The sequence below is a fragment of the Balaenoptera borealis genome, assembly GCF_965194805.1.
Source record: "Balaenoptera borealis genome assembly, chromosome: 11".
Taxonomy (NCBI): Eukaryota; Metazoa; Chordata; class Mammalia; order Artiodactyla; family Balaenopteridae; genus Balaenoptera; species Balaenoptera borealis.
Window position 1 is genome coordinate 13,522,361 of NC_138868.1, and position 24,939 is coordinate 13,547,299.

The 24,939-nt window shown below is 38.9% G+C and overlaps 1 protein-coding gene and 1 pseudogene across 5 annotated transcripts in view; one reads left to right on the forward strand and one right to left on the reverse strand.

Moving 5' to 3' along the window:
- NUP160 (nucleoporin 160) overlaps nucleotides 1-24,939 on the forward strand; it is a 61,343-nt gene that overhangs the window by 12,089 nt on the left and 24,315 nt on the right. For 2 of the 4 annotated variants that reach the window (XR_014231349.1, XM_082341095.1), the window contains exons 8-22: nucleotides 8,618-8,695; nucleotides 8,980-9,077; nucleotides 11,017-11,101; nucleotides 12,678-12,746; nucleotides 15,131-15,214; nucleotides 15,478-15,648; nucleotides 16,421-16,520; nucleotides 16,797-16,962; nucleotides 17,733-17,860; nucleotides 17,947-18,107; nucleotides 20,244-20,377; nucleotides 21,035-21,105; nucleotides 21,772-21,931; nucleotides 23,330-23,399; nucleotides 23,984-24,082. Coding sequence is in view for 3 of the 4 variants with exons in the window: in XM_082341095.1 (XP_082197221.1) it covers nucleotides 8,618-8,695; nucleotides 8,980-9,077; nucleotides 11,017-11,101; nucleotides 12,678-12,746; nucleotides 15,131-15,214; nucleotides 15,478-15,648; nucleotides 16,421-16,520; nucleotides 16,797-16,962; nucleotides 17,733-17,860; nucleotides 17,947-18,107; nucleotides 20,244-20,377; nucleotides 21,035-21,105; nucleotides 21,772-21,931; nucleotides 23,330-23,399; nucleotides 23,984-24,082 (1,674 nt within the window). In the remaining variant the exon portion in view is untranslated. The other 2 variants (XM_082341096.1, XM_082341097.1) reach the window with 2 other exon arrangements.
- On the reverse strand, nucleotides 9,084-11,009 carry LOC309605450 (large ribosomal subunit protein eL30 pseudogene; annotated as a pseudogene). The gene has a single exon. The product of its transcript is annotated as a large ribosomal subunit protein eL30 pseudogene (transcript).

Below are 24,939 nucleotides of genomic sequence, written 5' to 3' on the forward strand. Positions count from 1 at the left end.
TTTTCTCTCAAAAGGACTCTCACTGTATATTTTTCTTTTAGTACTTCCTTGTGAACAGTTGCTTGTGTTATAAGGATAGAATCTTAATCACTCTTATCAGTTTATAATGCATTTTCTTTATCAAAAAATTATTTAAAATATTGTCCATCAAATATTATTTTTTGAGTTTGACATTTTTTGTTTTGGCCATGGAGTTAAATACTAAACATGAATTATTTTATAAGGTTTTATTTTATTTTATTTTTTTAAACATCTTTATTGGAGTATAATTGCTTTACAATGGTGTGTTAGTTTCTGCTTTATAACAAAGTGAATCAGTTATACATATACATATGTTCCCATATCTCTTCCCTCTTGCATCTCCCTCCCTCCCACCCTCCCTCTCCCACCGCTCTAGGTGATCACAAAGCACCGAGCTGATCTCCCTGTGCTATGCGGCTGCTTCCCACTAGCTATCTATTTTACATTTGTTAGTGTATATATGTCCATGACACTCTCTCACCCTGTCACATCTCACCCCTCCCCCTCCCCATATCCTCAAGTCCATTCTCTAGTAGGCCTGTGTCTTTATTCTTCATGGCCTTTTTTTTTTTTTTTCCTTTGATTCCATATATATGTGTTAGCATACTGTATTTGTTTTTCTCTTTCTGACTTACTTCACTCTGTATGACAGACTCTAACTCCATCCACCTCATTACAAATACCTCCATTTCATTTCTTTTTATGGCTGAGTAATATTCCATTGTATATATGTGCCACATCTTCTTTATCCATTCATCCGATGATGGACACTTTGGTTGTTGCCATGTCCTGGCTATTGTAAATAGAGCTGCAATGAACATTTTGGTACATGACTCTTTTTGAATTATGGTTTTCTCAGGGTATATGCCCAGTAGTGGGATTGCTGGGTCGTATGGTAGTTCTATTTTTAGTTTTTTAAGGAACCTCCATAATGTTCTCCATAGTGGCTGTATCAATTTACATTCCCACCAACAGTGCAAGAGTGTTCCCTTTTCTCCACACCCTCTCCAGCAATTATTGTTTCTAGATTTTTTGATGATGGCCATTCTGACCGGTGTGAGATGATACCTCATTGTAGTTTTGATTTGCATTTCTCTAACGATTAATGATGTTGAGCATTCTTTCATGTGTCTGTTGGCCATCTGTATATCTTCTTTGGAGAAATGTCTATTTAGGTCTTCTGCCCATTTTTGGATTGGGTTGTTTGTTTTTTTGTTATTGAGCTGCATGAGCTGCTTGTAAATCTTGGAGATTAATCCTTTGTCAGTTGCTTCATTTGCAAATATTTTCTCCCATTCTGAGGGTTGTCTTTTGGTCTTGTTTATGATTTCCTTTGCTGTGCAAAAGCTTTTAAGTGTCATTAGGTCCCATATGTTTATTTGTGTTTTGATTTCCATTTCTCTAGGGGCTGGGTCAAAAAGGATCTTGCTGTGATTTATGTCATAGAGTGTTCTGCCTATGTTTTCCTCTAAGAGTTTGATAGTGTCTGGCCTTACACTTAGGTCTTTAATCCATTTTGAGTTTATTTTTGTGTATGGTGTCAGGGAGTGTTCTAATTTCATACTTTTACATGTACCTGTCCAATTTTCCCAGCACCACTTATTGAAGAGGCTGTCTTTTCTCCACTGTATATTCTTGCCTCCTTTATCGAAGATAAGGTGACCATATGTGCGTGGGTTTATCTCTGGGCTTTCTATCTTGTTCCATTGATCTATATTTCTGTTTTTGTGCCAGTACCAAACTGTCTTGATTACTGTAGCTTTGTAATATAGTCTGAAGTCAGGGAGCCTGATTCCTCCAGCTCCATTTTTCGTTCTCAAGATTGCTTTGGCTATTCGGGGTCTTTTGTGTCTCCATACAAATTGTGAAATTTTTTGTTCTAGTCCTGTGAAAAATGCCAGTGGTAGTTTGATAGGGATTGCACTGAATCTGTAGATTGCTTTGGGTAGTAGAGTCATTTTCACAGTGTTGATTCTTCCAATCCAAGAACATGGTATATCTCTCCATCTATTTGTATCATCTTTAATTTCTTTCATCAGTGTCCTATAATTTTCTGCATACAGGTCTTTTGTCTCCTTAGGTAGGTTTATTCCTAGATATTTTATTCTTTTTGTTGCAATGGTAAACGGGAGTGTTTTCTTAATTTCACTTTCAGATTTTTCATCATTAGTATATAGGAATGCAAGAGATTTCTGTGCATTAATTTTGTATCCTGCTACTTTACCAAATTCACTGATTAGTTCTAATAGTTTTCTGGTAGCATCTTTAGGATTCTCTATGTATAGTATCATGTCATCTGCAAACAGTGACAGCTTTACTTCTTCTTTTCCGATTTGGATTCCTTTTATTTCTTTTTCTTCTCTGATTGCTGTGGCTAACACTTCCAAAACTATGTTGAATAATAGTGGTGAGAGTGGGCAACCTTGTCTTGTTCCTGATCTTAGTGGAAATGGTTTCAGTTTTTCACCATTGAGGACAATGTTGGCTGTGGGTTTGTCATATATGGCCTTTATTATGTTGAGGAAAGTTCCCTCTATGCCTACTTTCTGCAGGGCTTTTATCATAAATGGGTGTTGAATTTTGTCAAAAGCTTTCTCTGCATCTATTGAGATGATCATATGGTTTTTCTCCTTCAATTTGTTAATATGATGTATCACGTTGATTGATTTGCGTATATTGAAGAATCCTTGCATTCCTGGAATAAACCCCACTTGATCATGGTGTATACTCCTTTTAATGTGCTGTTGGATTCTGTTTGCTAGTATTTTGTTGAGGATTTTTGCATCTAAGTTCATCAGTGATATTGGCCTGTAGTTTTCTTTCTTTGTGACATCTTTTTCTGGTTTTGGTATCAGGGTGATGGTGGCCTCGTAGAATGAGTTGGGGAGTGTTCCTCCCTCTGCAATATTTTGGAAGAGTTTGAGAAGGATAGGTGTTAGCTCTTCTCTAAATGTTTGATAGAATTCGCCTGTGAAGCCATCTGGTCCTGGGCTTTTGTTTGTTGGAAGATTTTTAATCACAGTTTCAATTTCAGTGCTTGTGATTGGTCTGTTCATATTTTCTATTTCATCCTGGTTCAGTCTCGGCAGTTTGTGCATTTCTAAGAATCTGTCCATTTCTTCCAGGTTGTCCATTTTATTGGCATAGAGTTGCTTGTAGTAATCTCTCATGATCGTTTGTATTTCTGCAGTGTCAGTGGTTACTTCTCGTTTTTCATTTCTAATTCTGTTGATTTGAGTCTTCTCCCTTTTTCTCTTGATGAGTCTGGCTAATGGTTTATCAATTTTGTTTATCTTCTCGAAGAACCAGCTTTTAGTTTCATTGATTTTTGCTATTGTTTCCTTCATTTCTTTTTCATTTATTTCTGATCTGATCTTTATGATTTCTTTCCTTCTGCTAGCTTTGGGGTTTTTTTGCTCTTCTTTCTCTAATTGCTTTAGATGCAAGGTTAGGTTGTTTATTCGAGATGTTTCCTGTTTCTTGATGTAGGCTTGTATTGCTATAAACTTCCCTCTTAGCACTGCTTTTGCTGCATCCCATAGGTTTTGGGTCGTCATGTCTCCATTGTCATTTGTTTCTAAGTATTTTTTGATTTCTCCTTTGATTTCTTCAGTGATCACTTCATTATTAAGTAGTGTATTGTGTAGCCTCCATGTGTTTGTATTTTTTACAGATCTTTTCCTGTAATTGATATCTGGTCTCATAGCGTTGTGGTCGGAAAAGATACTTGATACAATTTCAATTTTCTTAAATTTACCAAGGCTTGATTTGTGACCCAAGATATGATCTATCCTGGAGAATGTTCCATGAGCACTTGAGAAAAATGTGTATTCTGTTGTTTTTGGGTGGAATGTCCTATAAATATCAATTAAGTCCATCTTGTTTAATGTATCATTTAAAGCTTGTGTTTCCTTATTTATTTTCACTTTGGATGATCTGTCCATTGGTGAAAGTGGGGTGTTAAAGTCCCCTACTATGATTGTGTTACTGTCGATTTCCCCTTTTATGGCTGTTAGTATTTGCCTTATGTATTGAGGTGCTCCTATGTTGGGTGCATAAATATTTACAATTGTTATACCTTCCTCTTGGATCGATCCCTTGATCATTATATAGTGTCCTTCTTTGTCTCTTGTAATAGTCCTTATTTTAAAGTCTGTTTTGTCTGGTATGAAAATTGCTACTCCAGCTTTCTTTTAATTTCCATTTGCATGGACTATCTTTTTCCATCCCCTGACTCTCAGTCTGTATGTGTCTCTAGGTCTGAAGTGGGTCTCTTGTAGACAGCATATATATGGGTCTTGTTTTTGTATCCATTCAGCCAGTCTGTGTCTTTTGGTGGGAGCATTTAATCCGTTTACATTTAAGGTAATTATCAATATGTATGTTCCTATTCCCATTTTTTTAAATATTTTGGGTTTGTTATTGTAGGTGTTTTCCTTCTCTTGTGTTTCTTGCCTAGAGAAGTTCCTTTAGCATTTGTTGTAAAGCTGGTTTGGTGGTGCTGAACTCTCTCAGCTTTTGCTTGTCTGTAAAGGTTTTAATTTCTCCATCAAATCTGAATGAGATCCTTGCTGGGTAGAGTAACCTTGGTTGTAGGTTTTTCTCCTTCATCACTTTAAGTATATCCTGCCACTCCCTTCTGGCTTACAGAGTTTCTGCTGAAAGGTCAGCTGTTAACCTTATGGGGATTCCCTTGTGTGTTATTTGTTGTTTTTCCCTTGCTGCTTTTAATATGTTTTCTTTATATTTAATTTTTGATAGTTTGATTAATACGTGTCTTGGCGTGTTTCTCCTTGGATTTATCCTGTATGGGACTCTCTGTGCTTCCAGGACTTGATTAACTATTTCCTTTCCCATATTAGGGAAGTTTTCAACTATAATCTCTTCAAATATTTTCTCAGTCCCTTTCTTTTTCTCTTCTTCTGGGACCCCTATAATTCGAATGTTGGTGCGTTTAATGTTGTCCCAGAGGTCTCTGAGACTCTCCTCAGTTCTTTTCATTCTTTTTTCTTTATTCTGCTCTGCAGTAGTTATTTCCACTATTTTATCTTCCACGTCACTTATCCGTTCTTCTGCCTCAGTTATTCTGCTATTGATCCCGTCTAGAGTATTTTTAATTTCATTTATTGTGTTTTTCATCGTTGCTTCGTTCCTCTTTAGTTCTTCTACGTCCTTGTTAAATGTTTCTTGCATTTTGTCTATTCTATTTCCAAGATTTTGGATCATCTTTACTATCATTATTCTGAATTCTTTTTCAAGTAGACTGCCTATTTCCTCTTCATTTGTTAGGTCTGGTGTCTTTTGACCCTGCTCCTTCACCTGCTGTGTGTTTTTTTGTCTTCTCATTTTGCTTATCTTACTGTGTTTGGGGTCTCCTTTTCACAGGCTGCAGGTTCGTAGTTCCCATTGTTTTTGGTATCTGTCCCCAGGCTAAGGTTCGTTCAGTGGGTTGTGTAGGCTTCCTGGTGGAGGGGACTAGTGCCTGTGTTCTGGTGGATGAGGCTGGATCTTGTCTTTCTGGTGGGCACGTCCATGTCTGGTGGTGTATTTTGGGGTGTCTGTGACCTTATTATGATTTTAGGCAGCCTCTCTGCTAATGGATGGGGCTGTGTTCCTGTCTTGCTAGTTGTTTGGCATAGGGTGTCCAGCACTGTAGCTTGCTGGTCGTTCAATGAAGCTGGGTCTTGATGTTGAGATGGAGATCTCTGAGAGATTTTCGCCGTTTGGTATTACGTGGAGCTGGGAGGTCTCTTGTGGACCAGTGTCCTGAAGTTGGCTCTCCCACCTCAGAGGCACAGCCCTGATGCCTGGCTGGAGCACCAAGAGCCTTTCATCCACACGGCTCAGAATAAAAGGGAGAAAAAAATAGAAAGAAAGAAAGAGAATAAAATAAAATAAAATAAAGCTATTATAATAAAAAATAAGAAAGAAAATTATTAAGAATAAATTTATTAAGAAAAAATATTTTTAATTTTTAAAAATAGATTTATTAATTTTTTATAATAAAAAATAAGAAAAAATATATTAAGAAAAAAAATTTTAATTTTTTAAAATAAAAAATATGAAAAAACTTATTTAAAAATTTTTTTTAATTTCTAAAAATAGAAAATAAGGAAAAAATTATTAAGAAAACATTTATTAGGAAAAAAAATTTTTTAAGTAAAAATAGAAAAAAAAAAACAAACCGACAGACCTAACCCTAGGACTAATGATGAAAGGAAAGCTATGCAGACAAAATCTCACCCAGAAGCATACATATATACACTCACAAAAAAAGGAAGAGGGGAAAAATTAATATATCCTGCTCCCAAAGTCCACCTCCTGAATTTGGGATGATTCGTTGTCTATTCAGGTATTCAACAGATGCAGGCACATCAAGTTGTTTGTGGAGCTTTAATCCGCTGCTTCTGAGGCTGCTGGGAGAGATTTCCCTTTCTCTTCTTTGTTCATACAGCTCCCAGGGTTCAGCTTTGGATTTGGACCCGCCTCTGCATGTAGGTCGCCTGAGGGCATCTGTTCCATGCCCAGACAGAATGGGGTTAAAGGAGCAGCTGCTTCGGGGGCTCTGGCTCACTCAGGACGGTGGGAGGGAGGGGCACGGAGTGCCGGGCGAGCCGTGACGTTGCAGCAGCCTGAGGCGCGCTGTGCGTTCTCCAAGGGAAGTTGTCCCCGGATCACAGGAGCCTGGCAGTGGCGGGCTGCACCGGCTCCCAGGAGGGGCGGTGTGGAGAGTGACCTGTGCTCGCACACAGGCTTCTTGGTGGCGGCAGCAGCAGCCTTAGCGTCTCCTGCCCATCTCTGGGGTCTGCACTGACAGCCGTGGCTCGAGCCCGTCTCTGGGGTCCGCGCTGATAGCCGCGGCTCGCGCCCGTCTGTGGAGCTCGTTTAGGCGGCGCTCTGAATCCCCTCTCCTTGCGCACCGTGAAACAAAGAGGCAAGAAAAAGTCTCTTGCCTCTTTGGCAGCTGCAGACTTTTTCCCGGACTCCCTCTCGGCTAGCTGTGGCGCACTAGCCCCTTCAGGCTGTGTTCACACCGCCAACCCCAGTCCTGTCCCTGCGATCCGACCGCAGCCTGAGCCTCAGCTCCCAGCCCCCGCCCGCCCTGGCGGCTGAGCAGACAAGCCTCTCGCGCTGGTGAGTGCTGGTCGGCACCGATCCTCCGTGCGGGAATCTCTCCGCTTTGCCCTCCGCACCCCTGTGGCTGCGCTCTCCTCCGTGGCTCTGAAGCTTCCCCTCTCTGCCACCCTCAGTCTCTGCCTGCGAAGGGGCTTCCTAGTGTGTGGAAACCTTTCCTCCTTCACAGCTCCCTCCCCCTGGTGCAGGTCCTGTCCCTATTCTTTTGTCTCTGTTATTTCTTTTTTCTTTTGCCCTACCCAAGTCCGTGGGGAGTTTCTTGCCTTTTGGGAGGTCTGACGTCTTCTGCCAGCGTTCAGTGGGTGTTCTGTAGGAGCAGTTCCACGTGTAGATGTATTTCTACTGTATCTGTGGGAAGGAAGGTGATCTCCACGTCTTACTCTTCCGCCATCTTGCCCAGCTGTTTATAAGGTTTTATTTTTAATGAAGATTGACTAGAGTTGATTTGTATTGTGTGTATGTTTTAAATTATTTTTGGTACTTTGGTAAAAATATAAACTTAAAAATAGGTTTCTCACCATAGTGAGATACCACCTCATACCCAAAAGGATAGCTACTATGGGGGGAAAAAACAGAAATACCAAGTGTTGGAGAGGATGTGGAGACATTGGAACCCTTGTGCATTACTGATGGGAATATAAAATGCTGCAGCCACTATGGGAAACAGCATGGCAGTTCCCCAAAAAATTAGTCACAGAATTTCCATAAGGTCGAGCAATTCCACTTCTGGGTATATACCCAAAAGAATTAAAGTAGGGTCTTTAAGAGATGTTTGTACACCCATGTTCATAGCAACAATATTCCCAGTAGCCAAAAAAGTGGAAGCAACCTAAGTCTTCATCGATGAAAGAATGGATAAACAAGATGTGGTATATACATAAAATGGAATATTCTTCAACTTTAAAAAGGAAGGAAATTCTGGGACTTCCCTGGTGGTCCAGTGGTTAAGACACTGCACTTCCAATGCAGGAGGCGCAGGTTCAATCCCTGGTCGGGGAACTAAGATCCCACATCCCACATGCCATGCAGCCGAAAAAAGAAAGGAAGGAAGGAAATTCTGACACGTGCTGCAACATGGATGAGCCTTGAGGATGTTATGCTAAGTAAAAATATAGTCCCAAAAAGACAAATACTGTTAAGATTCCATTATGTAGCAGTCAAGGTCATAGTAGAATGCTGGTTGCCAGGGGCTGGGGGGAGGAGGAATAGGGAGTTATTTAATGAGTACAGGGTTTCTGTTCTGAAAAAATGAAAAAAAGTTTTGGGGTTCAGTTGCACAACAATGTGAATATACTTAATACTACTAATCTGTACACTTAAAAATAGTTAAGATGGTAAATGCTACATGTATTTTACCATACTTTTTTTTAAAAAATTAGCTTCTGAATGCTAGTAAGTCTTGCATAGAAAAATAGCATGTTGGTTATTTCAAGTACTGAATTATCCACTTGTGTTTTAACAGTTCTGCATTTTCCAGTTGGTGAGCACTGAGAATAACCGCTATAGCCTAGATCACATTTCCTCACTATTCACATCTCAGGTAGGTTGAGTCGTCCTTTGAATATCATGGAAGTACAGGAAAGAAACATTGGCTAACTTAACTATGTTGTAATGGGATTGAAACCTTAAAATGGAATATTTAATGAAACTTCATGCAAAAAAATTTCATTTGGATTTTACCAAGTTCACGTGGTACTGTCTTTTGTTTTCATGCTTTTACCTCTCCTACTAATACAAGTTTAAGTCACCATAACTTAGTACCTTTTCTTTCTTGTTTTAACAAGAGGTTTTGTTTATTTGTTTTCCCCCTACATTTCCTTCTAGGAGACACTGATTGACTTTGCCTTAACCTCTACGGATATCTGGGCCTTGTGGCATGGTGCTGAGAACCAGACAGTTGTGAAATATATCAACTTTGAACAGTACGGGTCCCTCCCCTCTGTCATTCTGCTTTACCCGAGCAAATTCATACTGAGAAAAGAAGGAGAGCTTTTTATGTAGAACAAAAGTCAAATGTTCGCAGTTAAAGGATTCAGACCCGGGTTTGCCTATTTTCTGACATACCTTCTTTTTCATTTTTTGTTATTTCTTACCTATGATTTTAGGACAAAATAAGGATTCTTAGAGTTGGAAAGAGGTGAAGAAAATACCATCTTTTTTGGGAGAGATAGCACATAACCAGAATACTTCTTCTTTTTTTTTTTTAAACAAGCTCTGGCTGGTTTTATTAAAGAAAAGTTGTGCATGATTTACTTCTCACCAGTCTGTTCTGGCATGCTTCTAATGATATCAGAATCACCTGCATCAGTGATAGCCAGTGTGCATACACTATAGTATTTTCCACACGCTGTGCCCAGTTCAATATTATTGCCACTGTAGTGATGGATACATGGCATAATACTCTATTTCAGATTTCCCCAAGGCTGGGCAGTTGTTGGCAAGGATGACCAGTTTCACTTTGCCTTGTCTGATCGTTTTCAAAGTCTTCTTGTATCCAAGCACATACTTTCCACTTTTCATAACAAGTTGGAGCCTAGAGTTGATCGACTCCAGCGGCTTTTTTGTCTTCCTCGCGGGCACCATGTTCCTGCCTGAGGTGCAGGACACCCCCAACCGAGAGCAGCTGCCAAGATGGCCAGGGAGCGAGAAAGGCCCCAAATGCTTCTAATCTGTGCATTTTCTTTGTTTCTATGCAAAGACTATTTCTGATACCCACAACTTCCAAAAGACACTGCAGCCCCTTTGGGGTCTCAGTTTCCTCATGAGATGAGAAGTAGATTGGACAAATACAGTGCCTCTCAAACTTTTTTTTAAAGCAGGAATCCCTTTTTTTTCAAAAGATAATGAACTCCAATATATAACAAAACCAGTATTTTATGAATATAAAATTATAACACAGTTTAACATGTTGATAACTCTAATATTAGATATATTTGGAACATCTGATATTTTTAATGTACTTGATATTCATTTTAACATTTTTAATAGTTACAAAATACATTTAAAAACAAATTTTGAATCAAACACTTGTGTAGTCCCTGAAACACCTGTGGAGGATTCCCTGGGACATAGCTTGACGTCCCTGGAACTGCAGTTGACCCTCGAACAACATGGATTTGAACTGTGGGGGGTCCACTTAATACACAGATTGTTTTCAGTAGTAAATACTGCAGTACTGTTTGATCTGCAGTTGCTTGATTAAGTTATACATGGATTTTTGACTGCACAGAGGGTCGACACCTGTAACCCCCCCATGTCGTTCAAGAGTCAACTGTAAACTAATTGAGCTCAAGGGGGTCTCTCATGACCCTATATTCTAGAATAGAATTCTAAGAGTGGTTGCCCCCAGATTGACCCTGAACCACACCTCAGAAGATAGAGAGTACTCCTTATAGATGGCATTCAAGCAAAGAATCTGCGGTCAGGTGAGAGTTTGAATCCTGGTTGTACAACTTACTAGCTGTGAGATACCCTAAACCTCACTTTTGACATCTTAAAAATGAGGGCAATGTATCCTTCAAAGAGTTATCATAAGGTATACATGAATAGTATCTAGAATTGCACCTAGTATAATGTGTAGCATATGGTAAATGCAGAATGAAAGTTACCTATTATTTGTAGATTTGTGTTTAGAGTTTTAATTTTGGGAAGGTGCCTATTAGAACAAGTAAGAGCACTTCTATAGTCCAGACTCTGCTATGAATATGTTTCTTTTTTTGGAAACTTTTTTAATAGAATTGATCAAGCAGTAGTTGCAGAGGTTCAGTGATGGGACCCTCCCTGCTCAAATACTGCCAACAACATAAGCTTCATTTTTATTCATCATCTTTATGTAGACTGATGTACTTTTTCTCTCTGTAGTAATGTTGCAGGTCAGTGGAATCCAGTTTTTATGCAGCCTCTGCCAGAGGAAGAAATCATTATCAGAGATGATCAAGACCCCAGAGTAAGCAATGCTAAAATCTTATGTAAGGAGATGATTCACCCTGATCATTAGTTTGAGAAGAACCGGTTGTATTAGCAGAACTCTTTCAGCTGCAGATGAAAGAAACCCACCTCAAACTGACTTAAGCTGAATGTATTGGCTTGTGCTGCTGGGAAGTTCAGAGTTACCTGGTTTCAGCCATGGCTGGAACAATGCCTTCAGGGCTTGATCTCTCCTTTGTCTCAATTCTGCTTTCCTCCTTGTTGGGTTTATTGTCCGGCAGGCTTTCTGAGCAAGCTTGCCTTCTGTGAACTTAGCAACCCCAGGGGAAAGAGAGCACTTCTGTTCCAGGTCCTGGAGTTGACACTGGCCTGGCTTTAGTCATGTGCTAATTCCTGGCATAGTCACTCTGATCAGAAGGAATAGAATATTCTGGCTTGGCATGAGAAGCATGTCCAGCATGGGCCTTGCTGTTGTGGAGGGTGAAGTCAGTTGGCTATGGGTACGGGAGGAATGGTTCTTCAGAGAAAGGTAAGGGATTTGTTAGTAAAAGAAGGGGAAATGAATTCTAGGCAGGCACAGACAGTAGGTGTCCACTATACTAACCATGTGAATATATGCATAAAAACTAGACGTAAGAGGTATAAGCTATGATGAACATAACTTTAAAAGGTAATGCAATAGCAAAACAGGCCAATTTCCCTGTTTTTCAAGGACATCCTCAAGATAAATGGAAGAAAAACTTTCAGTTGATGCATTAATATTAAAATGAGTTAAAGATTATGGGCTCTGGGTCTGAAACAATGACTCTTTGTAGGATTGGAAAACCCATTTTGAATATCTGAAATTGAATATTGCAAAATTTTTAATCCCAAGAGTTTATTGGCACTTAACTTTTGTCTAAAAGCCAAAATCACATGCTAATTATTAAAATTCTTGTTTTTCTCCATTTTGGTCATCTTATAAATATCTTCCCAGTAGAAGGAAGGAAATTTGAATGAAGGTCATCTAGGTTTGCTACTTATTGGCAAATCTGGTTTATAAAATTTGGTCAAAATGAGACCATAGGCAGTATGAGACTTTCCATTTTGTTCTCTCTACTTCATTTCCCCACTTGTGAGAGCTTATTGCAGTTTTTTTTGTTTGTTTGTTACATATAATACCTATTACTATCAATTCCTTTTCTTTTATATGTAAACCATAATATGAGTTCTTTTGTGGATGGTGTAGAAACCAGCTTAGTTTAATTATTCTCTTACCAGTGTTTATCACTAATAAACTAGATACAACTCTTGCATTTAAGATTGGCATTTGACAAGCTGTGTTTTCCAGTGGAACCCATTGAAGTGCACCATGAGGAATACGGCATTCTCAGTGTAGTACATCTAGTTGACTCAAAGACACTGCAGGCTTCACAGTGTGAAAATATATGACTGCTCTGCCGCTTGTTACTGCTCAAATGCTGAAGGGCAGAATTTCCACATTCATGTAATAGGAATGCAGCCTTTGGTTTTAATGTGTTGAATTGTTCATTCAGATTTTTCCAAATTTTATCTTTTTTAGAATGATACTAATTCTTGTTTCAATGTTCTAACAGGAGATGTATTTGCAGAGTCTTTTTACACCAGGGCGATTCATTAATGCAGCTTTATGTAAAGCTTTACAGGTCAGTGAGAAAATATTTAGTGTTCATTTAAGACTCTCTTATTTTATTGCTATTATTATATAATTAATGATTACTATTAATTTTTGTTGTTTTGCATATACTAACACCAAACATAGTTTTGCAATTGTATATACATGTGTTTATAAATGCTATTGTAATTTTTTTAAATGTTCTTCCCATAAAAATAGCAAGAGTCCAGGCGGGGAGATAGGATTAAGGGCACTTTCCCAATGACTAGTGAAGCATGCCCGTAGTAAAAAGAGAAACTTGTACCTACACTATTATAAAAAGATATACCATACTACACTGCATATACTCTCTATACTTGAAAGAAGTTTTCTTGGGTAGGTTTGATGGTACTGTTTTTACCCTTTTGTTAGTACAGTGAAGGTCTGACTTGGTTCAGGTTCAAGAAAATAATCTGAGCTTCAAAGTTACATGGTTTAAGAGATGCTTAACGTTTTCCAAAAGAATTCTTTACTTTAAAGTCACTTAGGCTTCCGTAAATTGCTACTTAGCTTCATGAATTTAAAATGGAATAATCACTCGTAGAATTGAAAAGTTCCTTAGAATCTCCTGATCTGACCTCCCACACAAAGCAGAAATACCTTCTGAGGCTTCTCTGACAGACTGTTCAGCTTCTAGTTGTGTCTGCCTCCAGTGACAAGTCTCTCACCAGCTCTTTTGTGACTTACTGTTCAAAACTGTGCCACTTAAAAATTCAACCCTGGGAATTCCCTGGCAGTCCTGTGGTTAGGACGTGGCACTTTCACTGCCCGGGCCCAAGTTCAATCCCTGGTTGGGGAACTAAGATCCCACAAGCTGTGCAGTACGACCAAAAAAAAAAAAAGTTCATCCCAATATTAGATCAAATTTAACCCCCCATCGTTTAGATGGCATCTTTCTTTGGGAGCTTCATAGAACATATCTCTTCTATAAAGCAACCCTTCAAATATTTTAAGAATCCTTCCATGTTATCTTTCTGCAGGCTAAAAATATACCCAGTTCCTTAACTTTCTCTCAGGTGATATGGTTTCCAGATCCTTGACTTTTCTTCTAGGTACATTCTTAAATATCTGGCTATTCTATGTTTTCTGTTTTCTCTCTAATAAAACTCCAGGATGACATGGTCATTTTCTTCTAAGGTATTATTTCTTTCATCTCATCAGCCCTTCTTTTTTTTTTAATTTATTTATTTTTTATTTTCATTTTTGGCTGTGTTGGGTCTCCGTTGCTAGAGAAAGCGTGGGCTTTCTCTAGTTGCGGTGAGCAGGGGCTACCCTTCGTTGCGGTGCACGGGCTTCTCATTGCAGTGGCTTCTCTCGTTGCAGAGCACGGGCTCTAGGCACGCGGGCTCAGTAGTTGTGGCACGCCGGCTCAGTAGTTGTGGCTCGCAGGCTCAGTAGTTGTGGCGCACGGGCTTAGTTGCTCCGTGGCATGTGGGATCTTCCCGGGCCAGGGCTTGAACCTGTGTCCCCTGCATTGGCAGGCGGATTCTTAACCACTGCACCACCAGGGAAGCCCCAGCCCTTATTAACAGTAATCACATGTATGATTTCTCATGGTATCTCTTGCACGCGGATATATTGAATAATCAGTAAGGCGTTGCTCATAAGCTTTGCCTTAGGAGAATCATTCCCATTAGAGTGACCTACCCCACCACTACTCTAGCTCACCTTTGTGCCAGTCAGGATGTATATATTTGGCAACATCTTATATCTTCCTCCAGCTAAGCAATAGCCATTATGTTTCCTTTTGCTTTTTGTAATGATCCAGATGTACCCAATTATAATTCTTACAGATTCATGAGCTTCTACAGTTTATTCTGGACTATAGAAACTATTTCAAAGTTGCTATGATTTCACAATTAGAAGTTATTTGTACAGGACTTCCCTGGTGGCGCAGTGGGTAAGAATCCGCCTGCCAATGCAGGGGACACAGGTTCAAGCCCTGGTCCGGGAAGATCCCACATGGCTGTGGAGCAACTAAGCCCGTGCACCACAACTACTGAGCCTGCGCTCTAGAGCCCGCAAGCCACAACTACTGAAGCCCATGTGCCTAGAGCCCGTGCTCCACAACAGGAGAAGCTACCACAGTGAGAAGCCCGAGCACCCCAAAAAAGAGTAGCCCCACTCACCACAACCAGAGAAAGCCCACGGGCAGCAACGAAGACCCAATGCAGGCAATCAATCAATCAATCAATCAATAAATTTATAAAAAGAAATTATTTGCACAATGTTAAGAGTAAATGTGTGTTTCAGGCATGTCCAGTCTCTATTGTATAGTATATTACCTCAGTATCTTCTGACCTGGAGTATTTTTCATTCAGTTTTTAGTATTATGTGATACTCTAAAGTGTCTCTTTGTGCCTGTTTTATTTTTAGATTTTCTGTCGAGGAACTGACAGGAATTTAGATCTCTCCTGGAATGAACTAAAGAAAGAAGTTACTTTAGCTGTTGAAAGTGAGGTAAGGTTTGGGTAAAGAAAGAATGATAATTTCTCTCATCTCCCTATGGAGCAGATTGGTACTGAGAAACTGTTCAAATTGTTCATTGGACCTTGTTAGTAAGAAATATAAATGTCTAAACCTTTTAATTAGTCTATGGCATGTAATGCATAAGGGATATTCATTTGCCTATAGCTTAGTAAAATGATATTAAACAATTATGTTTTGGGGGGAGAAAGATCCCAAATGGTATCAAGAGTTTCTTTTTTTTTTTTCGTTGGCAGCTCCAAGGAAGTGTAACAGAGTATGAATTTTCCCAGGAAGAGTTCCGAAATTTACAACAGGAATTCTGGTGCAAGTTCTATGCTTGTTGTCTTCAGTATCAAGAAGCCCTTTCTCATCCTCTTGCCCTACATTTGAATCCACACACAAACATGGTGTGCCTGCTGAAAAAAGTAAGAGAGCAGAAACATAACAGAAGAACTCCTTTAGACTGTTCAGTGGGTCTTTCAGAATGTAGTGTCTATTGTATATTGTAGTTAGCTTTTAGGATTTTGGTGGGTATTTTGTTGGGCGGGGGTCCTAAAATTATAGTTCATTTTTGTTTAAATATTCTTCTGCATTATTTATACTTTTTTGCATCTTGTTTTTTATTGAAGTGATTTCTAATTTAAAAGTTACAAGAGTAATGCAGAGAACTTCTGTATACTCTTCAACCAGATTCACTGTTCATTAACTTCCATTGCTTTTTTTCTTTCTATAGATATGTTTTTTTCTTCCTGAGCCACTTGAGAGTTAGTTGTAAACATCATTCCCCTTAATCCTTACACATTTTAGTGTAAATGTATCTAAGCACAAGGGTATTCTTATATAACCACAGCACAATTTAAAGATCAGGCAGTTTGATATTGATATAATATTATACAGTTTATATTCAGATTTTACCAGTTGTGCTTACAATTTTTATTCTTGATCTGGGATCTAATCCAAGATCTTGCATATATTTAGTTGTCAGGTTTCTTTAGCTTAATCTCCAGCTGTTGTCAGCCTTTCTTTGTCTTTCATGACATTGACATTTTTTTTGAAGACTACGCCTGTTGTTTGGTAGAGTGTCCCTTAATTTGAATTTGTCTGGGGTTAGCTCATGATAAGATTCAGGTCTCAACTATTTTTTATCTTTAAACATTCACTGAAAAAAAAATGTAACTGGAAGATTTGTATTTCCAGGGGTACCTGTCTTTCCTTGTGCCTTCCTCCTTAGTGGATCATTTATATCTCCTACCTGATGAGAATCTTTTGACAGAGGATGAGACAACCATATCTGATGGTAATAGTAATTGTTATGTCTGTATTTAAGCCCTTTCCGCCATGAACCCTATGCTTTCTTTCAAATGAATGCAGAAAACATTGATTTCCACTGTGATCTTTCCTGGCCAATTTACCACACTGTAGATATTTTAGGGGAAACTGAAGAGGCCTAAACATCTTTAAGACCTCAGATAGATACCTGGCATTTAATTATTAATATTTTAATTTAATATAATATTAGCTAGCAGCTCTTCATTGGCTTGAGACATGAATGTCAACTTTCTCTTGCTTATAGATGTGGATGTTGCTCGGGATGTCGTATGTCTCATAAAATGCCTTCGGCTGATTGGAGAGTCAGTAACTATGGATATGTCAGTAATGATGGAAATGAGTTGTTACAACCTACAGTCTCCAGAAAAGGCAGCAGAACAGATTCTGGAAGATTTGATCACTATTGATGTGTAAGGAGAATTTAGGGTAAAGTCCATTTCCTAATGGAAATTTAGCAGTTCTTAGTGCCAAAATCAGGGGGGTTTTTTGTGTTTTTTTTTTTTTAACAATTTTATTTATTTATTTATTTATTTATTTATTGGCTGCATTAGGTCTTCGTTGCGGTGCGCGGGCTTCTCATTGTGGCGGCTTGTTGCGGAGCACAGGCTCTAGAGCACGCAGGCTTCAGTAGATGCAGCGCGTGGGCTCAGTAGTTGTGGCTCACGGGCTTAGTTGCTCCGCGGCATGTGGAATCTTCCCGGACCAGGGCTCGAACCCGTGTCCCCTGCATTGGCAGGCGAATTCTTAACCACTGCGCCACCAGGGAAGCCCCCAAAATCAGGTTTTTAATGTACACTGAAGTGTGTACAAAGTAGAGGCTTAAAGTTAAAGTGAGTTGCCATGATTCTAAGTAGGTATTTCAGCTTTTAAACAGAAAATCTAATACATGAATTCAGGTTTGGAAACAGATTCATGAATTATGGTCTGGCTATTAACTGAGCTATAAATTCTAAAATGTAAAAGTATTTTTCTCACATTCATTTTGTCTGTCATTTCCAAAAAAAAAATGCGGGAAAATTTGCTACATGGAGTATAAATATCTTGTACACCAGAGTGATTATCTCTACTCCTTTATTGTATGGCTGGTTTTCCTGTTTCATAGAGCATTTAGCTTATATGGCATATAGAGTCTATCTTATATATTCTCGGTAGTAATAGGAGTTTTCTAATTTCCTTATAGAGACAATGTGATGGAGGATATTTGTAGTAAACTACAAGAGATTAGGAACCCAACCCATGCCATTGGACTTCTTATACGGGAAATGGATTATGAAACAGAAGTGGAAATGGAAAAGGGATTCAATCCAGGTAAATGACAAAACAACAAATGTACCTCTCTGATTTAGAGAAAACAGTGATACATTTAACTGTTTTGTTTTTTTTTTTAATTACAGCTCAGCCTTTGAATATTCGAATGAATCTTTCCCAGCTCTATGGTAGTAGCACAGCAGGGCGTATTCTGTGCAGAAGTGTGTGTAAAATTGCCAGTACTCGCTTCCTCATCTGCCGAGACCTCTTGATCTTACAGCAGCTACTAATGAGGCTAGGAGATGCAGTAAGTACTACTTGAGGGAAAGCTTGTAACATCTGAAACCTCTTCTTGACCTACAGGCACATAGCAGAATGTCAGCTCTGAGAGCACAGAGACTTCTGTCTTTGTTCACTGCTCTATCCCCCATGCTTGGCCCTTAGTAGGTACTCTATAAATACATGTTGAATTAAGAATGAGTAAACATGATAACCTAAAATTACAGATTAAGAACATATATGAAGCAGGTTGTTTTACTCTTAACCTTTGTATATATAATGGTGGGATAATTTCCTAGGGTGGCTCTCCCAAAATGTAGTATTATTAGTACAACTTTGGATGTGATAGCAGGGTACCATTTAGTGTGGAGGAGAGGGGAAGAAGAAGAAAAAGAACTTCTCTTTTTCTGCAGTACAGGATTTACCCTAAGCAGTTTTAAGATTATAGAGTTTGTTTTGAGGGTCCTCCTAACTCCATCCTCTGCATCCTTTTCCATTGTATTCCCCTTAGGCCACCAGACTCTTGTTGCCATACTACTGCCCTCTTCTCCCCTGCTACTGAATGTTTTATGTTCAAAAATTACCTTTCTGCCCACTGTCAGAAGTCCCATTTATCTCACTCATCTAAACCTGACAAGGAAGCAATCTAATTAAACTAATTCATGTTAATGTATAAATAACTGAAAGGCCTTTGGGGCTCCCAGGGATATTTATACTTTTTAAATCAGAATTTATTAACTCAAATACATTGCTAATGGCAGAATTTCAGGTAAAAATAAGGAAAAAACATTTAGGAAGATGATTTGTTTAGGACCACCAAGGAGAAACAGGAACTTTTCCTGAGAGTCTGTCACTTCGGGCAGCCCTTACTAACAAAGTTCTTTTTAATCTTTGTAGATTCTTCCATTTCTTCAAGTTTTGGGGGGTATTTTTGTTTGTTTGTTTGCCGCATGGCTTGCAGGATCTTAGTTCCCCAACCAGGGATTGAACCCAGACTCTGGCAGTGAAAGCCTGAGTTCTAACCACTGGACCACCAGGGAATTCATCTGTAATCTTCTACCCAATGATAACCACTATTACATTTTTTTAAAAAATATTTATTTATTTATTTATTTTGCTGCTCTGGGCCTTCGTTGAGGCATGCGGGATCTTTTAGTTGCTGCATGCGGACTCTTAGTTGCAGCATGCCTGTGGGATCTAGTTCCCCAACCAGGGATCAAAGCCAGGCCCCCTACATTGGAAGCGTGGAGTCTTACCCACTGGACCAGGGAAGTCCCGCTATTTACATTTTGTTATACACCCATTTTTTTTCTCTGCAAATAGTTTTTAAACTTTATTAGAAAATTAGTATATGCTATATATTATTTTTTGGAATCTGGTTGTTTTTATTCTTCCTCTTTACAAATCTCACCAGCATGTTCACATGTTACTAAGTATTTTTATACAACATTATTTTTAATAGTTACCTACTATAATTTTAATTTATTCAACCAATCCTGTGGCCATCCAGGTTGTTGCCAGTTTTCTCCTTATAGATAGAACTTTCTGTACCCCTTTGACTATATCTCCAGGATGAATTCTAAGAACTAGAATTGATTGGTCATAAGTTAACGCACATTTTTTTTTTCTTTTCGGCCACGCCGCGTGGCATACGGATCTTAGTTCCCCGACCAGGGATCGATGAACCTGTGCACCCCACAGTGGAAGCGCGGAGTCTTAACCACTGGACCGCCAGAGAAGTCCCAAAGTTATGCACATTTTTAAAACTTTTGGTATTCTTGTAAAATTTTCCTCTAATGGTCATACCTATTTTTACCCAAGACCAGAAGCTTAAGAAAGGACTTAGATTTCCCTGTTACTCTTCTTGAGTCCTGAACCTACAGATTTAATGAAAGTTAAGCTGTTTGTTGTTGTTTTCTTTTTCACCATCAGCTCCCATGACATGGTGAGCTATTTTTTATTATTTTGTACTGTTAAATGGGTAGATATTTTTGCCGCCTGCTACCCCAAAATGTAATACGTGTGTTGCTTTTATGTATGTGTGTGTGTTGCTTTTATGTATGCCCTTTGTAACTGTGTTTGTTATTTTATTTTACCTCCACCTGAACCTAAGAGTTATCATTACTAATTACTATTTACTGTCTCACCCACCCACCCTGTATAGGTGATTTTGGGAGCTGGTCAGCTCTTTCAAGCTCAGCAAGACCTACTACATCGAACAGCTCCCCTACTCTTATCTTATTACCTCATTAAGTGGGGAAGTCAGTGCTTGGCAACTGATGTTCCAGTTGACACACTGTAAGTTTCATTGTTCTAATTATTTTAGAAATAAATTGTGAGCTTAATTATTTTTTCCATTGTCTGAAAGAAAAAAAATTTTAAAGTTATGCTATAGCAGTGATATGCCTTTAAAATTCAGAGCTTTCAGATACTTCATTTTATAAAGGTTAAAGGCAACTTCTAAGATGAAAATAATAAATATATATTTATTATATATGTGTATGTATAATGCAAAGACAAATCCTGTTGAAGGCAGAATAATAAGATGAGGTCATGGGGAAGGTTAGACCACACATAAAAATGTGCTAGTTATTAAGGGTAGGCTGAGATTCTTTATAGCCAAAAGAAGAAAGAAAATTCAATATGTACCTACAAGACTCACATTTCAATTAGATAAGCCATTTTGTTTTTTCTGGCAAGGGAAAGATTTTCATGGCATGGAGGTCTTAAGAAATTTCTGCTCTGGCTTCTCATTGAAGGATCACTGAATGATACGATGGGCAACAATCTAAACCATGGGTCATTTTCCAGATTTTTTTGTGCTTTCAGTGGAGCTTTCATGTGTAATTTGTTAATAAAATTGACAGTGTTCTTGATAGGCTAACTTGTTGAAGTAATGTTTAGCATAGGAGAATTTATTGAGCTGTTGTTTTTTTGTTTTCCTTTTCCTCACAGGGAGTCTAATCTTCAACATTTATCAGTACTGGAACTAACTGACTCTGGTGCTTTAATGGCAAATAAGTTTGGTAAGCATTTGATTTCAAGTTTGGCATTTATTGCATATTCATTAAAGTGGTCTTTTGCCACCTTTGCTTTGGAAAGGTCAGTTAGGCTGTGCTTTCACTTTGAGAGGGTACAAGCAAGCTGTGTCCTGAGACCTCTGGTTGTGACAAGAGGTTTGTGCAGGTGTAACCCTAGATCAGACATAAATGAAGGGTATCGCATGTGTTTATATGCACTGCTGCTTTTCCATTGAATATTGACACTCCAGTGATTAATTCAACAAAATCTTTTTTTTAATTTGCGAAGTTCATATAGCTTTTGTAATCTTGTCTTCATCAGCAAATATTCAAAAGGAGCCCTCTCTCATGCTTGAGAACCATTCTGGAGAATTTATTTTCTATTGTTTTGGTATAAAACTTAGAATCTTAGGACTGTACCTACTGGAAACACTTTCTAGAGAAAAGGAATGACTACAATGTTAAGTGGTTTTTTTATTGCATTTATATAGTACTTCATAGTTTACAGATTGCTTTTATTTATATTGGCATTGATTACACCAGTGATGCATTTTATATTTGAAATAAAAAATGTTCTTTGTTACAGGCATAAAATGAATCGGTAGACTGTCTTAATTGAAAATTGATACTACTATCACAAGTTGGTGACTGTTAAAACTTTTTATTTTTAAGTATCTAGCCCTCAGACAATTGTGGAGTTATTCTTCCAAGAAATTGCAAGAAAACACATTATATCTCATCTGTTCTCTCAACCAAAGGCACCTCTAAGCCAGACTGGGTTGAACTGGCCTGAGATGATTACTGCAATTACCAATTATTTATTGCAGCTTTTGTATCCTTTCATTTAAAAGCCAGTTGAATGGTTTCTTTTATCCAAATAGTCTAAGATTCAGTAATATTCTGCCTGTGTAATGAAGATTTTTAATGAGGTTGGGTGCTTATCCTCCCAACAAGAGATGATATTTATTTTCAGATATCTCAATTTTTATTTTCTTTTAATTTGTTTTTTTGCTCAGGAGTTGAGCCAGATTTTATTGGTGCACACACATTTGATACCTAGATCTCTCTTTTTTTTTTTTTTATAATTTATTTATTATTTTATTTTTTAATTTTTGGCTGCGTTGGGTCTTTGTTGCTGAACGCGGGCTTTCTCTCGTTGCGGTGAGCGGGGGCTACTCTTCGTTGCTACTCTTCGTTGGGTCTTTGTTGCTGAACGCGGGCTTTCTCTCGTTGCGGTGAGCGGGGGCTAGTTTTCATTGCGGTGCGCGGGCTTCTCATCACAGTGGCTTCTCCTGTTGTGGAGCATGGGCTCTAGGGTGTGCAGGCTTCAGTAGTTGTGGCTCACGGGCTCCAGAGTGCAGGCTCGGTAGTTGTGGCACACGGGCTTAGTTGCTCCGCGGCATGTGGGATCTTCCGGGCCAGGGCTTGAACCCGTGTCCCCTGCATTGGCAGGCAGATTCTTAACCACTGCACCACCAGGGAAGCCCTAGATCTCTTTTAAAACATACATTCATCAAATATTTATTGAATGGCTCTGTATGCCAGGCGCTGTGTTAGGTACTGTGTATCCACTGGCATAGTATGCTTGTGCAATATACTAGCTAGAATTAGAAGTGACCACCCAGGGATGAAATACATGCTTTAGTCCATTGTTAATTGAGCTCCAATCTAGGTGACTAGGTTCCTAGTATCTAACCTTTCCACTATGCTTGTCTAACATTAAAGTTACATAATTACGTAGAAAGGACGTGTGCCATGCCACCTTCCCTTTACCTTTTTTTTAACAAATTAATTAATTTTTAAAAAATTTTTATTTCTGGTTGCAGTGGGTCTTCATTGCTGTGCGCGGGCTTTCTGTACTTGCGGCAAGCGGGGGCTACTCTTTGTTGCGGTGCGCGGGCTTCTCATTGCGGTGGCTTCTTTTGTTGCAGAGCATGGGCTCTAGGCATGCAGGCTTCAGTAGTTGTGGCTCGCGGGCTCTAGAGCGCAGGCTCAGTAGTTGTGGTGCAGGGGCTTAGTTGCTCCGTGGTATGTGGGATCTTCCCAGAACAGGGCTCGAACCCGTGTCCCCTGCGCTGGCAGGCGGATTCTTAACCACTGCGCCACCAGAGAAGCCCCTCTTTACCTTCTTTTTAAAAATTAAGCCATTTCATGGAGTTTGATGCCTAACATGTATTGATATATTTAAGTTTTGCCAAAACAGTAAATAATCTCCTTAACCAATGACTAGATGGCCTAGCAATCCTGGTTGCCTCTTTCTAGAATGTTTGATGGGAAATTGTCAGTATGTACAATTGCAGGTGAGTACTGTTGAACATTTCAGGACAGTCATTCTTGTAAAGAATCGGATTTCTGGGACTTCTTCTTTGTAAATGTTTCCTGCATTTTAATTGGGCTGATAGTAAGAACCACAATAATGTACACTCATTTACACTGAAACATACCCCAGAGAGATTTTCTTTACTTCCCTCTTGGCAGTATCATTCCTAACAATTTTTTATAGAGTATTTCTTTGTTAGTTCTCTTTATTGCATCTCTTTATAGTAAGAAAACATACCATTGTCTTCATATAAATCCTTCACTGGAATGTAGTCAGTTGAACCAGTAAATACCAGAAGTTGGAAAATTGCTAAGATGGAAAGTGCATGTTTGTTTACATGTGTTAGTGTTACTGCAGTCCTGTTTGCTTTCTTAGAGTGTCTAATAACCTAGTATAAGAATGGATTAACAGGATTCGGTTTTAATCTCCAGATGATTTCTGGAAATACGACTTTTTTGTGTTGATTGACCACTATCTTCTCTCCCTCTGTGAAGAACTTGGAAATGAGTATGTCCTTAAGGAATATTTATTCTCTAATCAGAAAACATCTTTTATGCCTTTAAGGATTATATTCAACTGCTACATCCCTGGTGTCAAGTCAATGTTGGTTCCTGTCGATTTATGCTGGGACGGTGCTACCTGGTTACAGGAGAGGGACAGAAGGTAAACTGCATTTGAAAGATGAGCAAACCTTAGTGCAAGGAGAGCACTTAGCTTCTATCTAAGTGAGGGAATGGGAGGCACAGAATCCTCCAGATAAAGATACAGAAGACTAATAGTGCCAACAAGGGGCATGATATACCTGTGGGGACCATTTAGCTTCATGTACTTTGCAGATTACTTAGGACACAGGAAAATATGAAGAAGAAAACATTAAAACCCTCCTGCCCCTGTGCAGGTATTTTTAGGGATGCGTTTTTGCAAATAAAATTTATTTCTCAATTACACTTTTTATTATATCTTTTTTTTTTTTTTTTTAATTTATTTTTGGCTGCGTTTGGTCTTCGTTGCTGCGTGGGCTTTCTCTAGTGGTGGCGAGCGGGGGCTGCTCTTCGTTGCGGTGCACGGGCTTCTCATTGCAGTGGCTTCTCCTGTTGCAGAGCAAGGGCTCTAAGCTCAGTAGTTGTGGCTCGCAGGCTCTAGAGCGCAGGCTCAGTAGTTGTGGCGCACGGGCTTAGTTGCTCTGCGGCATGTGGGATCTTCCCGGACCAGGGCTCGAACCTGTGTCCCCCGCATTGGCAGGCGGATTCTTAACCACTGCACCACCTGGGAAGTCCTATATCTTTTTTTTATGCTGGTTTTCTTCCCATTATGGTAGTTTACATTTCTAATTTTTTCTTGACATCCTGTTATGGAGCTTTTCAAACATAAAGAAAAGTTCAAAGACTTTCATACTAAACAATCATATACCCCCCCACTCAAATTCTACAATTGTTAACATGTTGCTACAGTTGGTGTATCACATTTATCCGTCAATTTTCTTATTAAAGTTTACTTTTTAACTAACAGCATTTAAGTTA